This window comes from Pleurodeles waltl, chromosome 2_2 (genome assembly GCF_031143425.1).
Source record: "Pleurodeles waltl isolate 20211129_DDA chromosome 2_2, aPleWal1.hap1.20221129, whole genome shotgun sequence".
Lineage (NCBI taxonomy): Eukaryota > Metazoa > Chordata > Amphibia > Caudata > Salamandridae > Pleurodeles > Pleurodeles waltl.
In genome coordinates, this window is record NC_090439.1 from 461,255,779 (window position 1) to 461,271,186 (window position 15,408).

The 15,408-nt window shown below is 42.9% G+C and overlaps 1 protein-coding gene across 2 annotated transcripts in view; it reads right to left on the reverse strand.

Moving 5' to 3' along the window:
- The window catches only part of SEH1L (SEH1 like nucleoporin), a 138,934-nt gene that overhangs the window by 98,698 nt on the left and 24,828 nt on the right, over nt 1-15,408 (reverse strand). For both annotated transcript variants that reach the window (XM_069219929.1, XM_069219930.1), the window contains exons 3-4: nt 13,905-14,051; nt 13,371-13,582 (exon numbers count right to left, since the gene is read on the reverse strand). In XM_069219929.1, coding sequence (XP_069076030.1) covers nt 13,371-13,582; nt 13,905-14,051 — 359 coding nt within the window. The remainder of the gene's footprint in view (nt 1-13,370; nt 13,583-13,904; nt 14,052-15,408) is intronic.

Genomic DNA, 15,408 nt, shown 5'->3' on the forward strand with positions numbered 1-15,408 from the left:
CCATGAGTATTTTAGAGGCAATATCTCTAATTTGCTTAAATGAAGGTGCTCTCTCTATAAATGGAAGCCATGGAAAAGGAGTCTTGGGTATTCTTCGATTTCTTTGTAGATATGCAGCAGTCATAGCTAGTACATTCTGGAATTTTTCCAAACCTATTCAGCTGGTATCCAGGAAAGCTGGGGTACCATGAATTGTTGTAGTATGTTTTAGAACTGACCACCATGCCTTTTGCAAAGGTGTGGAGCTCAGACCATGATCTGAGAAAAAAAAGGTATGAATTGCATCCCTCTCCTTCCTTGCATGTTCATATAAAGGTCACAGTACGCGAAGACCCCGAGAATTCTAGCAAATTAGGTTGCATGTTTGAAGCAGAGCTGAAGGAGGGAGTCAGTGTGGCATTATCGGAATAGGATCTGTAGGTAAAAAAATAAAATTACAAAAAAATAAAGAAGAGGACTAGATGTACATGGGTGGGACATGTGCATGCTTAAGACAATAGGTGGTACTACAAACGAGGCTACCCTTTAAACCAACATGTAATCTGCGCATGTACAATAAAAAAAAAAAAATAACAGTGGTTCCTCTATTATTTTTTAATCAAATAGTTACATGATTTTAGAAAAAAATCAAATGGTTTCCTTTGGCAAGTAAGCTAATGCAATTACTAGTTTAGGACACCTAAGACAAAAAGGGACGTAACAAATTTTAATTAATTATAATTTTGAGATCAAGGGCCTGAGTTAGATCTCAACAGAGGGGTCACAACGGTGACGGATATTACATCCGCAAATTCTAAATGCCGTAGAAAACAATGGGATTTAGATTTCTGCAGACTGGATATCCGTCACTGATGTGACAGAGTAACCCCTCTGCTGAGATCTAAATCAGGCACCAAGAGTTTACAGAATCCAACTTAAAAAAACATACCTAAGCATTGCTTAAAATGTAAAGAGGTACAGTACTTTGTGCAAGTGATCAGCTGCACCTTCCAGATTAAGCCCAAAAAAGCAGAAACCAGTCAGGCATTGTTTATGTTCTGTCTGCAGGATGTCTGGTACTGCAGTTTTGGAGAGAACTGTTCCCATTGACACAGGAGCCAGTCCATGTTGCTAGTCCTTGTCCAGAATTGTGTAGTGGGCAAAAATAAAAGCAGCTCAAGCTTTTCAAACATTCCATTGAACAGTTTTGGTTATCTTCTATACAAGTATAGAGCTTGCAGAGCAACTTTCATGTTAGCCATCTTGGGCCTTCTATAATAAAAAGTAAGCAAAAACATAACCCAGCAATAACGTCTAAAAGTTGAAGGGGTTGCACATACTCAGACAAGGATGGAGAGGAAGAGAAATTGCAATTCGACCTCTATCACCAAGAGGAAGTAAACAGCACAGTCAATAGTGACTATCACCAAGAGGAAGTAAACAGCACAGTCAATATGGCTTTTACAATGCTCTTAAAACTGGTAATCAGGCACAGGGGTGGTAGAGTAAGGCTGAGCTGAAGAGCCCGACTAGAGATGACCACTAGGCATCTCCGGATACTTTGGGCACAGGAGATTGTGCTTGTCACCTTCATGGATATTCTCCAGTTTATCGTATTAGGGAAACAACAATGTCAAGAGAAAGGACAAAGAGAATAGACTTTGCTACATGCAGAATGAACTGGTAGAGGATCAGAGAGGTGATATGAGAAAGGAATATAATATCAATCAAAGGGAATTGAGTTGGTCTTCCTCCAGCATGTCTTCTCTCTGCTCAGAGAAAGTTTAATATAATAATCTGAAAAAGAGAGACCTCAGCTAAACAGGATAAAAACAGAATCTATGATGAATTTCAAGGTATCCATGTGCAGCTTCGGTTTCCCAGAGAAGAGAATGTGTTTTGTGACCGAGGGGATGCCAGGAGGTAGCTGAACTCTCTGCAACTAAGAAATATGCAACTAATGCCCTGAATCTCAGTGAGAATCCAGGGGGGAATCATGGGAGTCTTAAGCAACAAGACCAAATAGTTAGAATCCATCACTTTGTTACACTATGAATATAATGAAAGTTTTGTTTTATATAATCTTCACACTAGTTTAACCATTAAGTTAAGGAAGCGCCACTCACAGGATTCCATCAATCTTCTTTTATTACATGAAAAGACACCCAACAAACTAACACTAGGTGTTAGTTTGTTGGGTGTCTTTTCATGTAATAAAAGATTGATGGAATCCTGTGAGTGGCGCTTCCTTAACTTAATGGTTAAACTAGTGTGAAAAAAATATATATATTTATAATAATCATAATAATAATATATATATCCATATCCATCCAAGTGCACACACACACACAGATTTTTTCAACAACACATATATTAGCCGGTAATAGTCAATTTTGAGGTCTATCCCTGCATCTGCTACTAATCGGTCACCATAAAGTTGTTCCCACTGCCCTTAATTTCCTCATGGGGGACGCAGTTGGCTAGTAGAAGGTTCAATATTTTAGAAGGCTCAACATGAGAAGGATCTCTACACTGCTATGTTTGCGCTGTTCGGAACGGACTAGTTCCTTTATACATACACGTTGGGAATGCCCCAATATCCAGGCATATTGGAAGATTATTATTCAGGAACTCTCAGATATACTAGAGGTACTGCTTCCGCTCGAGCCAAGGTTTGTGTTGCTGAGGTTTCCAAACGATGTGGATAACCCACAATTTAAGCTCCTATTATTGTACTGGCTTGGTGGTGGCAAAGAGGGAAATGGCCAAATATTGGGGATGTCAGAGGTGCGGTGCCCCAGGCTGGAAGGCTAGGGACTTCTACATGGCAGCACCACTCTACCGTAGTAGAGGCTGTCCCTGTAAGCTTGACAAAATCTGGAGCTGGTGGAGGACATACTATGGGTTGGGTATTACCACAGAGAATTCCGAGTCACCTCATGACCTGATTGTCAATTAATCATAATACGCTTCAGAGGCAAGTGTATATCATGCTTCCATTGTTTGCACAAAAATATATACTGCATTTTTCACAATGTGCTTTGCACCCTTAATACCGTACCCAAAGATACTGGTGTACTTTGCGCATGACTAGTGTTTTCTCCTTCTGTTCGTTTTAAAATAAAAAAAAATATAGTTAAAAATATATATATATTTTGGAAGGCTTTTGTTAGAGTGAGCCTATTAATCTTTATAGTTGTAAGCCAGCCAAACTCTCACCTATTAAAGTTGGTGGGATGGGACTCGATCTGGCTGACATGAAAGCTGGTTCCTTGAAAGCATGGAGTTTATAGCTGACATTAACAACTATGAATCTCTGACAATGTGAAATGAAAGCGGCTTTTTCCTATTTGTAGAACATAATGCGTAAAACCATATGGATGACCACGGTCTGTCGCTCCTTAGTTTAACATCTCTGAGCTACTGCAGGACCTGTACGGAGCAGAGTGAGCTGCAAGAGAGGGCGGTAGAGAACACACAGACTTTTAGTGATTGACAAGCCGAGCTCCCTAGGACCAAAAATATTAACGCTGCTAATACAGTTGAGCCCCGAAGATCCAGAACGGAGGATGGAGTACGCAACAACGCGATTCATGCCGGTGGCTCACAGCGAGGAGGAGGACGCGACACCCGGACAGCCGCGGTAGGACGCGGAAGCAGCAGGTGGCAGGGCGCGACAGGATGCCAGCGGCTGCAGCGGCGGCAGGCAGGCAACTGGTGGCAGGGAAGGAGGAAAGGGAAAGGAGCTGGTGGTGGAGCCAGTGAAGCGCTGTTAAGCCAGTAAGCAGTGTTAGGTGACAAGGGGATGGGGGGGGGGGGGGGGGGGGGGGGGGGAGCATTGTCCTCACTCTCCCCAACGTGTCTTCCCCCGCAAATTCCTCGCTGAGCACTTGGATCCCGGCTGAACCGCCTGCCCCGGCTCCCCATACCCCCTGCTCTGCTCCACTGCAACCACATACTGGTGCCAGGAAAGGCACCGGGGCCAGAGAAGAGAGGTAAAGAGCCCAGAGAGCCCCCTCAGACGTCATAGATGTGCGCAAGGCAAGGCACATTCAGTCCTCAGGCTTCCAGGCACCCTCAGACTGCAGAGCCAGGAATCCCTGGGACAAAGAACACACAACAAATACAGTGAAATGCAGTGACAGTGTGGGAACTGGCAACCTAGCGGCAAGCCAGTGATCACGAATCACCCAAAGCACTTGGCTGCACGCTGCCCTTCCAAGACTGAAGCAGCCAGCAAATAGACTATCGTGATTAGCACACACACAAAATTACAACCAATCACCAACTGAATCACTCGGATATTGTCTGTCAACCCAGGGGTGGCAGCAAGGATGACTAACACGAGGAAGGAAAAAAGCAGCAAAGAGGCAAAGGCAAGGCTCACCAGGGGAAGGCCAGCACGAGCAAAAAAATGAATCTACAGAAAGGAAAATACCCCCAAACCCAGCACAAACAAAGAAATCGCCTTGCAAATCTCCAAGCAAGGGCAAAAAAGCAGGATACAAAATCACAGACTTCTTGCTCACTAAGAAGGAGTTGAACTCCACCATCGCCTTAATAGGTATAGCTCTTGCCAACGACTCCGAGACAATAAGCGTAGTTGACGTGAAGACTACGCAGGACACTGAAAGGACCTGTGCGGACCAGGGAAAAGTCAACACACCAATTCCCCAGCTAAATAAAACCAGCTTAACGATCAACGCAGAAATTCACAGATGATACCTAAATGATACTTTTCCACTTTATCCCTCAGAACTGGAACAACCTCCGCAAGTAGAGAACGACATAGACTGCATCAAAATTGAGGAATTTCCGCTGATAGACCTTTCAGATACTTGCTCAGATACACCTCAAGGCAATCAGATTGCAAACAACAAAATAAAATTGAAATCTACCTGTAGCACAAGGTCACCACGGAAAGATCACCCATCTTGTAATATAACTACAACAACATCCGACACGCATGTATCCTCAGCAGTCATGGCAATGGAGCAACCAGAGCAACTAGAGGAACTTGATGACTCCTTAGACCACACGACGGGGGCTAAAGCAAATGTAGAACCATCAACATCCGGAGACTCGTGGAAGGCCTTGCTAGCAACAATGAACCCAATGTCAGCAGCTATCCAATTTCAAGCTGATAAGCAAGACACTCAGGTAGGTTTACTTAACATCCTGGCCGTCCACATTGTGAGCATCGACAACACGCTACATTCCTTGAACGATCTGATAAAGAGGGCTCAATCCCACTCACACCCCCAGCAGGTGACAAGTCAGTGCTCCATCACAGGCGATAACTCGCAAAGAACCCTGGATATCGTAAACGACATCTTGAAAGCGGTAAAAATCCAGACCCCTAGAACTGAAGATCATTTTAGTAGTAGTGGCGTGAAGACCCCCAAAAACCTAATGAATAAGGAAAACCCACAAAACACGAAGGAAGTCCATGAGGAAAGCAATACTATCAAGGATATTCACTTATCCGGACAGGGAAGGTCTCAGAGCAACACGGAGGGCAGATCATGCCTTAGTACACAAGAAATGCCCCCCTGTGGGCGTATCAAAGGAAATAATTCCCAACAATTCAATAGTGGAGGAATCCTCCCTACGGGAAAAGAAACTAAAAAGGAAGGCACGGAAAAAATCTAAGGGAGTCCAGCAAAGCAGTATATGGAAATCATTTGTTCAAACAAATGGCACGCAGTCTAAGGAATCAGAAAGCACGGAAAACAGAAACAAGACCTGCCTATCTAGTCAGATCAGGGCAAAACAGCCAGCTAGCGAGGACAATTCTACGGGCGAACCAAGTGCTCTAGTTAATCAATTAACAACACAGCAACAGTCTCTGAAAAAACCCGTTATAGTAACAAGCAGGGTAGCAGCCTTTTGCACAGAGAGATGGCCTCAAGAGAATTCCAGGGAAACAGAACAATCATCAGGCAGTGCCCAGAACAGGAACCTCAGCAGGTTACTGACAGGCAGGAAATTGGCAAACCCTGGGAATATAACCATCAACGCACAAACTCTGCGCACAACATGACCGCAACAAATCTACCTGCAGGCAACAACAAAAGGATTTTAGACCCTGGTTACCATCCTTGGTCTTGGCACAAAAAAGAATCCCAGGACACCAGATAACGCAGGACAAGGTGGCCTCAGAGGATAATAAATTACTTTTCATCCCTTGCTATAATTCGAAGGGGGCTTTTGACATTCTAAATAGAGGCACCATTCTGAAGTTAATAAACGCAATTTTACCCCTGGCTCACATTTCAACAACAGAACTGATGACTGGAGTTCACTCCACATCCAAACAATAAAGACAAAGAGGCAACGCTGACATCCTGGGCCAAGTCCACCATTATTGATCAAATTTTAGTACATCAAGATACGTCTAGCACATGGGGCATCGTCCTACAAAAACTAGAACCGCCCAGATACCCTAACCTTCTGGTACCGCAACAAAAGAAGTGCGTCTCAATCTTAAAAGGGGCTGTGGGAGTAGAAACCTCCCCAAGCAGTTGGAACCACATAATTGTAAAGCACCATAGCATGCTCCATCCAGGCATACACCAACAGATCTTCATTGGTACGCCCTCAACAGTCAAACAGGCTGGAAGGCAAAATTTAAATGACAACAATCACAAATGGGCCTGACAAAAACCCAGAATATATCCATATTTGCACCTGCAACACTCACGGTCTAAAAAATCTGGTTACCGACAGGGCGGCTCTGAGTTTCCTTCAGCAGTTTGAAATCGCCATGTTGCAGGAAACATGGTGCATGGAGCCGATACAAATTTTGGGATATTCTGGGATAGAAGTCTCCGCAAAACAACCTCAAAATCATGGACACCCCAAGGGGGGGGGGCCTCACAACGTACTGCGCCACAAAAATCAACTGGGTAAATTGGAACATCGGGCGCCATCAGGCAACAACAGAACTTTACTATTGATCAACGTATACATACACCATAATAAAACACAAAAAACTGAAAACATGGAAACATTGACCAGTATTCTAAAAATGCTGCAGAAGCAAAACAAGGACGCAATTCTCATTTTGTCTGGCGATTTCAACTTTGATTTGAGAAAGGGCAGCACAAAACGCCCTAACAGAACATGCTCACATATAAAGTTTGAAAATTTGGGTTTGCGCTGCCTGACGCCTCTTCCCGAGGACACCTCATCCGCATAAGTAACCTTTTCAAGTGGCACAAAAAAATCCAACATTGACTTTATATTATTAAATGAAATCACATTGCCACTGGTCTCAGCTTATAGGATCCAACAACGCACAGAGAGCCAACACTTACCACAACTTATCAAGATCCGGAATGAATGGAATAGGCTCCCCACCGCCAATATCATAATCTCAGCCCCAGTGATTTATGACACAAAAAAACTGAAATGGAAGGGGCTGAGACTCGACAAAGTAATGGAAGAAGTGTACTACAGTGCAGGCACAACCAAAGAGCTCAAAGAAACACTAAGAATGCAGGAACAAGGAGACCACACCCAAGGAGAACGAGTGATTGCTTGGATGCACTTGTGTGATTCCTTTATAAATACTTTTTCCATCAAAAAACGTCTCCCAATTTCGGTCAGAGTCAAAAAACAAAGTCAAGAGTTGCAAAGGAGAAAAGCCATGGTTCAACAGGACATTGCGTAACCAGAAAAATCAAGTCTCGAGAATTAAATAAAGTCCTAAAGGACATACACTGGGGCAGGAAATCTGATGACACAAGGCTTTCTGAACCAAGAGCCAAATATAAGAAAAACTGCTGGATGGCAAAACAGAGTTATCACAAAGATCTGTGGACCAAGCTGCTTATGTCCAACAAACAGAAAAATAACAAAAAAATCTGGGAAATAAAATCTAGACTAACTCAGGAGAAAAAAAAAAAAAAAAAAAAAGGAAAATCGACACACGAATGCAGGTATCGACGCAGCCACATGGGAAGCCCACGTACAGACAATGTTCTCACTCCCAGAGCACCATGTGAAGGAGGAGGCCACACAGATACCCGATGACTTAAGCAAGACTAATTTTGGCTTCAGAGTGACAACGCAAACAGACTTACCTCTAAACGAAAATGAAGAAAAGCATGCACTAATGACCATCGAAATAGAAATGCTGATAAGCCTTGTCAAGAAACTAAAATTGGAAGGGGCAGCTGGTCAGAACGGAATTCCGAACACCTTGTTTAGAGGAGACCCTTCATTCTGGACGCATTACTTGGCGCTGCTTTATAACTATCTCTGAGGCACTAGGGGTCTCCCAGATGCATGGAAAGGCAGCATTATTCACCCCATATACAAAGCAGGCAACCCCGCAAACCCTTCAAACTACAGGCTAATAGCATTGATAAACATGGAATCAAAACTCTACGCATCCTGTCTACTGCAACTACTAGCAGAATGGAATCATGATAGACAGCTATTTCCACAATGCCAGACAGGTTTCAGAGCTGGTATGGGTGCTTCCACTAACCTGGCAACCCTGGCCTTGCTGGGAAACAAAGCCAGGCTTAAGAAGAAAAGGCTATTTGTATGCTTTATTGACCTAAAGGCAGCTTTTGAATGCGTACCAAGAACCTGCCTATGAGAGAAACTGAAAGGTTGGGGCTTACCATGCAGTCTTCTTAGGGCAATGATGGACTTGTACACAGGTACCTGGGTGCAAGTAAAAATAGGAGAGGGCAGCCACCTTACCAACAGAATATTAACAGCGAAAAGGACTAAAACAAGGGTGTGTATTAGCTCCCATGCTGTTCAACTTATATCTTGCTGACCTAGCCGAGTCCCTTGCTCCCGTAAATACCCACCCGCCAGTATTGGCCAAGAAAGAAATTGCATGGCTACAGTATGCATATGACATAGTTTTACTCAGCCAAACACCTGTTGGGCTACAGCATAGCATCGATGTACTTTATACATAACAATGCAAGGCCTAGAATTGAATTTGAGTAAAACTAAGGTTGTCCACCTAGTTGATAGGAAGTTTAAATCCGCTACATGGTTCATAAATGGAACCCGGGTGGAGGCTGCACCCATACTTGGGATTCACTAGAGACCGCCTCTTGACTTTCAAGCCGCAGCTTGCTGTCGCTCAAGCAAAAAGCCCTCTCATTGACCTATGGTTTTAAAGTTCTAAAACAAAAACTGAGCTGCCCATCACATACTCACCTGCTTTCTGTCATGGCAGCGCGGCTAATGCCCACCGTCACCTATGGCGCCGAAATCATGCTGGGGAAGGAGGCAGTATTTTTCAATCAAGTCCAGACGAAGGCCTACAAAACAGTTCTTCGGATGCCACGACCAGCATCTCCAGCTCAGGTTCGTTTAGAATTGGGTCTGAAAAACTATGAATTTCAGAGTAGATGTGCTTCATTAAATTATGCTGGAGGATACGTGCAGCTGAGATTGGTACCCTAAACAACCTATGTTGGATGGAAATTGAGGAGCAACAGCGTCACAACAATAAAGACACCTGGGGTCATCACTTAAATAATTGCATTAAAGTACTAGGTTTGCTAAAAGCCTGGGACCGGAACCCAGACAAAAAGGAGTTTTTTCGGAAGGCAAACGCTGTCACTAAGATGAAATCTTTAAATTCTGACAAGCAAAAACTGGCAAGCAGACAGCATGCCTGGACTGTAATAACATCATACAAAACTTTACGGGCACAGGAATATCTAGCAGCAACCTTCAACCAGTCGCTGAAACATCAGGTCATGCTTTTCCACTTTGGGTTAATCGAAACGAAGGATATGGTCCCTTCATGGAGACAGCAGGATCGGACACATTCCTGTCGACTGTGTAAGTACAGCCAAGAGTCATTAGAACACATTTTCTGTGTGTGCCCGGCTTTGCTAGGCCACAAGACATTCTATCTGAAAAACATTTTTAAGACACTGAACATACGCTCATGCAGGCCGGCCATTATTAGCTGGCTCAGCGGACTTTCAATTCCGTATTCTTGTTGAGGGACCAAATTTATGGAACAGGCCCAGAAAGAATTAGTGAATAAAGTTGAAGCCGAGCATGCATGGGCCATCATTTTATGATTATTAAAGCTCTGAAAGTTTAGTTCCAGCCAGGAATCAGCCTTAGGTACAACTTAGGATTCTGACTGAGCTTAACTCATCCACAATCAGAAAGTCCTAATGTTAGGCTCAAGACCAAGGTTGGAATCAGTGGAGAACATTTTGGCTACACATAATTCTTTACCATGATATGTTTTAGTTTCAAATAAGCTTTATATGTTTTTATTATGGGTCTCTATTAGTTTAATGAGTAGGCAAAGTATTCATATCATTATGTATGTCGGAATTGCGATGGTTTTTATTAACTGTGCCAATAAACTTGAAGTTAGTTTAATATCTCTAGTAGCATTTAATGCTCAGCAATAAAGTTGGTTTAGGAAATACAAAACATAAAATATGCTGAAGTCTTATATTGTAAAATGCTTTCAATTTTGCAAGAATAAGAAGTGCTTACTTCATATTGTGATAAAATAGTTGTGCTTGATACAATTGTGTATATTGTGATGGCTCTATTTTCATATAATACTTTATAATCTATGCTATTGCTCCATTTCCTTCCCCTTTCACTATTTAAACGCATTTAGAGACCTTAAAAGGACACATGTATCAAATTCTATTAAACAAGATTGTACTAACTGAAAACATATTATCAAACTTGTAGAAAGTGCCCCTTTTTGACATGGTCACCCTAACTTTTTGCCTGCTGTTTGATACAATTTGGATCGAAGTGCACAGAGTTCCTGCTATCAAGGACCCCAGTGCCAGATCTTTCCCTAAAAACTGTACAACTTTTCCCTAATTGGCAATACCTCTAGCACCCTAAGGCAGGGTGCAGTATACTACATGCGCGGACATAACTGCATGAGCAGATATACCCTTGTGATGCTGATATTACAAGTGAACAGGGAAGCCATATTATGAATATGTCCTGGACATTAGTAATTGTGAGTTCCCCAGCTACGTGATTGCTTTGCTGAAACCAAAGATGTTTGTTATAAAACATCTCATATTAATAAGCCACACTGATTCCAGTGATGGATTTGTTAATACAAGCACCCAGAGAGCACCTTAGAGGTGACCCCTGAAAACCTAACAGCTACTATTGTGCTGGCTGACTGGTCCAGACCAGCCTAACACACAGACATGTTTCTGACCCCCTGGAGGCGAGAGCCTAGGCTCTCTGAGGTCAGAAACAAAGCCTGCTCTGAGCAGAGGTGTTACCACCTCCTCCAAGCAGGATGGCTAGTTATCAGTATTTCAAGGCAGGACACTTTAAAGGCCTCTGCCGCCTTTGTTGTGTGACCCCGGCTTCCCCAGTCAGTTAAGATGCTTCCTCTCACTCACTTGGCACCATGACAGGTGGGAAAATTAGCTAGTCAGTAGGTGTGCTCCCCATCAGACTTGTTCTACCCCTAAGGTAGGCTACCTGATGAGAACACAAAACTTACAATTCTACCATCTTGGTTTTGGTGGAATTGGGCTTGCTGGACCAGTTATGCCTACTCCCCACAGAAAGTGGTCCTATATGGGGTGTGGTCACCCTAAAGTTAGGCAGCCCTTTGCCTACTACCTGCAGTTCCTGTTAATGCCCCTAAATTGAGTATTCAGGTGGCACCCCTGATGCCAGGAACTCAGATTTGACAGATCCGGAACAAAAGGAAAAAGAAGAGGCATGAGAAATCGAGAAAAGAAGACTTGCTGTGGACTTTTGGCACCAAACCCTGCCTGCCGGCACTAGTCTCAACAATCGCGACAAAGTGACTCATCCTGCAGCTGAGCACCTGCCAAGAACCCCAGCAGACTGCCAGCCCTTTGCAAATTGCAAGCGATCTCCCTTGGAGTACAGGAGCTACTCCCCTGCATTATGCAGGCACCGAAGAAGCAGAGTCCGGTCTAATGTCCTACAGCTCCCTGGCCAGCCCGACTCTAGGGTCACCCGGGAAGAGGTACCTGTGCCCCAGAAGGTCAGATCTGACGACCCACCAAGTATGATGACACCAGGAACACCAAGAGACGCACAGCACCAATACCAGGGGTACCAGACCCCCTGCACCAAGCCAAGCCCGTGTGAGTCCAGACTGAGTCTAAGTAGCTGTCGAGGGATGTTGGCACCAGACAGAACCACTTCCAGACTGGCCCAGCTTCCCTGCTTTTGCACCCTCAACTGGCTAGACTGACAACCACGAGGACCTTTGGTGCACCCGGTCCAGCTGACATTTCTAAGCTGCACCTAACCGCACCACCCCGGATGCCAGAGAACAGACTGTGCTTTCTTGCTCCCAGAACCCTTGTGACTCTAGCGCAAGTGCAACCCTTCCCCTCCTTCTGTGCACCGAGGGCAGGTAACGAGTAAATGCTGTGGTACTTTGGACCTTAGGTCCCGAAGAACACCCCCAGAAACCGACAGTAAACAACTGTATGCAACATTTGTCTTTTTCTCCACAGGGAAGCATTGCTGAGTAAAGATGTACGTAAGTGAACATTTTACAAACCTGTAAAAAACAAAATCAATATTTAAAAAGGTACTTGATAACGAAATTCTTGGTAATGATATTTACATAAAAATAGGTGTTATTTTTTGGAAATTGGTCTCGAATTTATTTTTTTAATGTGTGTCTCATTTATTGCCTCTGCGAGTACAACAAATGCTTAGCACTACCCTCTAATAAGCCTAAACTGCTCGCCTACACTACACAAAAGAGAGCATTTAGTGTTATTATTTGTGCCTCTGTAAACCAATAGGAGTTACTCTGGACTCTTTACACAGTGTACCTTGATGTGGTACACTATATAAAGACCCAGCTTCCAACAAAACACACATAAGGGAAGCACAAAGAATATCAATTATGGTAACTACAAACTTTCCAATTGGAGGAATGAAACAGCCAAGTGAAGAACATCGTATTCACTTAATACAAGTTCAAATCATGGCCTTATTTTGCTGTTTTGGGAAACCACAGTAGCACAACGCAGAATGGTGCATCTGATCGCTGCTCTCACATGATCTCTGTTTGGTTTGGTGTTTTACCAACCAATAACAATTTTATATTATTTCAACATTCTTCACAGTTTCAACTTCAAACATCAGATCTCAATTTTGAGCTGCATTAGTGTATTACATAAAGGAAAGAAACAAAACAAATTAGCAGACTCATGGAGACTGTGGAAAGCAAACTGAAAACACTACATGGAAACATTACAGCCAAATGAGGTTTGCCCTTCATAAATTATAGGGAGCCATGCTAACTTTAGCACTATAATCCATTTCCAGTCTGACAGTAAAAAGAAACGGCAAATGACGATGAAACATAAAAAATAAAAAATAAAAAGAAATCCCACCTTGACGGGTTCCAGGAAATGCAACTGCAACTTAGCTTGCAAGAGATTTCATGCTGCAGTGACCACTGGCTAAGGTTCATGACATCCGGGGCCTCATATACCCGGACTACCCCATCTGCAGAACATGTAGCCAACATAAGGCCCATGTGCTTCGGAGCAAACTTCACATCTGTAACAGATGTTCTGCTGTCCACCAGGGTGGTCCTCTTTACCTGTATTCAAAATGTAAAATATCAGAGGAGGTATGGGGCAAACACAATTACTTAATTTGAATTTTATTATTAATACAAGGAAGGTTATGTCTTGGGTTTTCAAGTAGCATACACGCACACATAAAAATGAGTGTACTAGGAAGCAATGGCAGGATTCTTGCAAGTCGTCTATTTCTAAAATACTTCAGACCAACAGTGGGTACATTTCATTACTAGAAGACTTTGGCAGTCTCAAATATTCAATTCACTGATGGCATAGTGCACATCCATAAAATAAGACCATGTGATTTCATGCTAATGCAAGAACTCATAATTCACTCACCCAATGACTTTGCCCTCGTAGCTTATCATTTGACTCTCCGACTATTTCCTCCCACACAGCAGCTGTTCGATCAAAGGAGCATGAAGCCAAGACCTGGCCAAATTCTGGATGAGCCCAGGTCACACGCCACACAGAGCCACTGTGCGTCTTTTAAAGGAAACACGGAAATATTAATTTCCCTTCGATCCACAAAAGCTATTTACTGTCTCCCAATGTTTAAAACTATACAAATTAACGTAAAAATAAATTCGTAAACTTCTAACTCCCATTCCCACATAGTAGCAAATGTAAAATAAAATGCCCCAGTACAGTACAATGTAAAAGACTATTTTTCACATTTGCAAATCCAGATTTTATGGACATCTTCTTATACAATACTGTCAACAAAAGGACTCTGATTTTTCTAAATTTACTTTCGATTTTGTTAATTTTACCTACCTTCCATTTGACAGTTTAAAATAGTTTCTGTGAATAACAAAAGGTTTTTAAAATATTAGGATACTTTATACTATTACTCATGAATACATTAACTTTTTGATGTTTATCAACTGGGCTAGCATTGTTTTATACTTAGACCCTCTGGTACTCAAATGATTGATTCTTACATTCCAGAAAGCAGCCTTCAGATGAAGGAGACTGAGCTTATAAAGATAAGAGATGACATCAGCTACAATCAAGTCTTTACGCTTGCACTAAGAGGAGGTGCAGTCTTTTGCAGAACTGTGCGACTTTACTTTTGAATGGGTAGCGAGTGGCAGGGAGTTTCCATTATTACGGTCCTTCCATTCTTTCTTTGTCACAGGGGGGGAATTTCCCCTCAGAATTATACAAAGCGTTACGTGCCAGTAAACTAGAACTCTTGTTTTTGGTATTGGCTGCAGACGGCTCCAGTTCAAGACCTACAGTCTCAGAGTAAAAGTGGGTTTTGGTCAGTCCCTGGCTCACGGTTGAATAGCTTGTTGTCTTTATCACGTCTGCTCGATTCAATGGATTTTCTCTCTATTCCTGTGTTTGTCTCACCCAAGACCATTTCAGTCTCACATTCTTAAGCCTGGATGAACTGACTCATTTCATTGGTGCTGCGTCCATCCTTATTTTATTTCTTTACAACTACCTCACAGCTGCAAATAAGTGGCATATTTCTTTTTTGCATTGGTGTTTAATTTAGCATACTAGCATGGCTGGGTTTTCTTTAACACAAAAGCCACTGCTAGACTGGGTGGGGTAAGGAGGTGGTTTGGGCAATCTAAGCAAATACTAGCAAAGCCAAACGTCCAGCCATTTAGAGGCAATATACATATTCTGTTTGCCAATGCCTATTTTGCTTTTATTAAAGTTCTGAGTAGGTGTCCATTCGAGATGTTCTGTATTATGCCAGCTGGGTTGAGTGCAAAGCCTCTCGGCATTGATGTTATCTTAAGAACTAAATGACACAGTGAGCTAAAGGTTTCCTGACACCAGGTAGGGTACAAGTCTAACCCTGCTCATCCCCAATCAAGAGTGG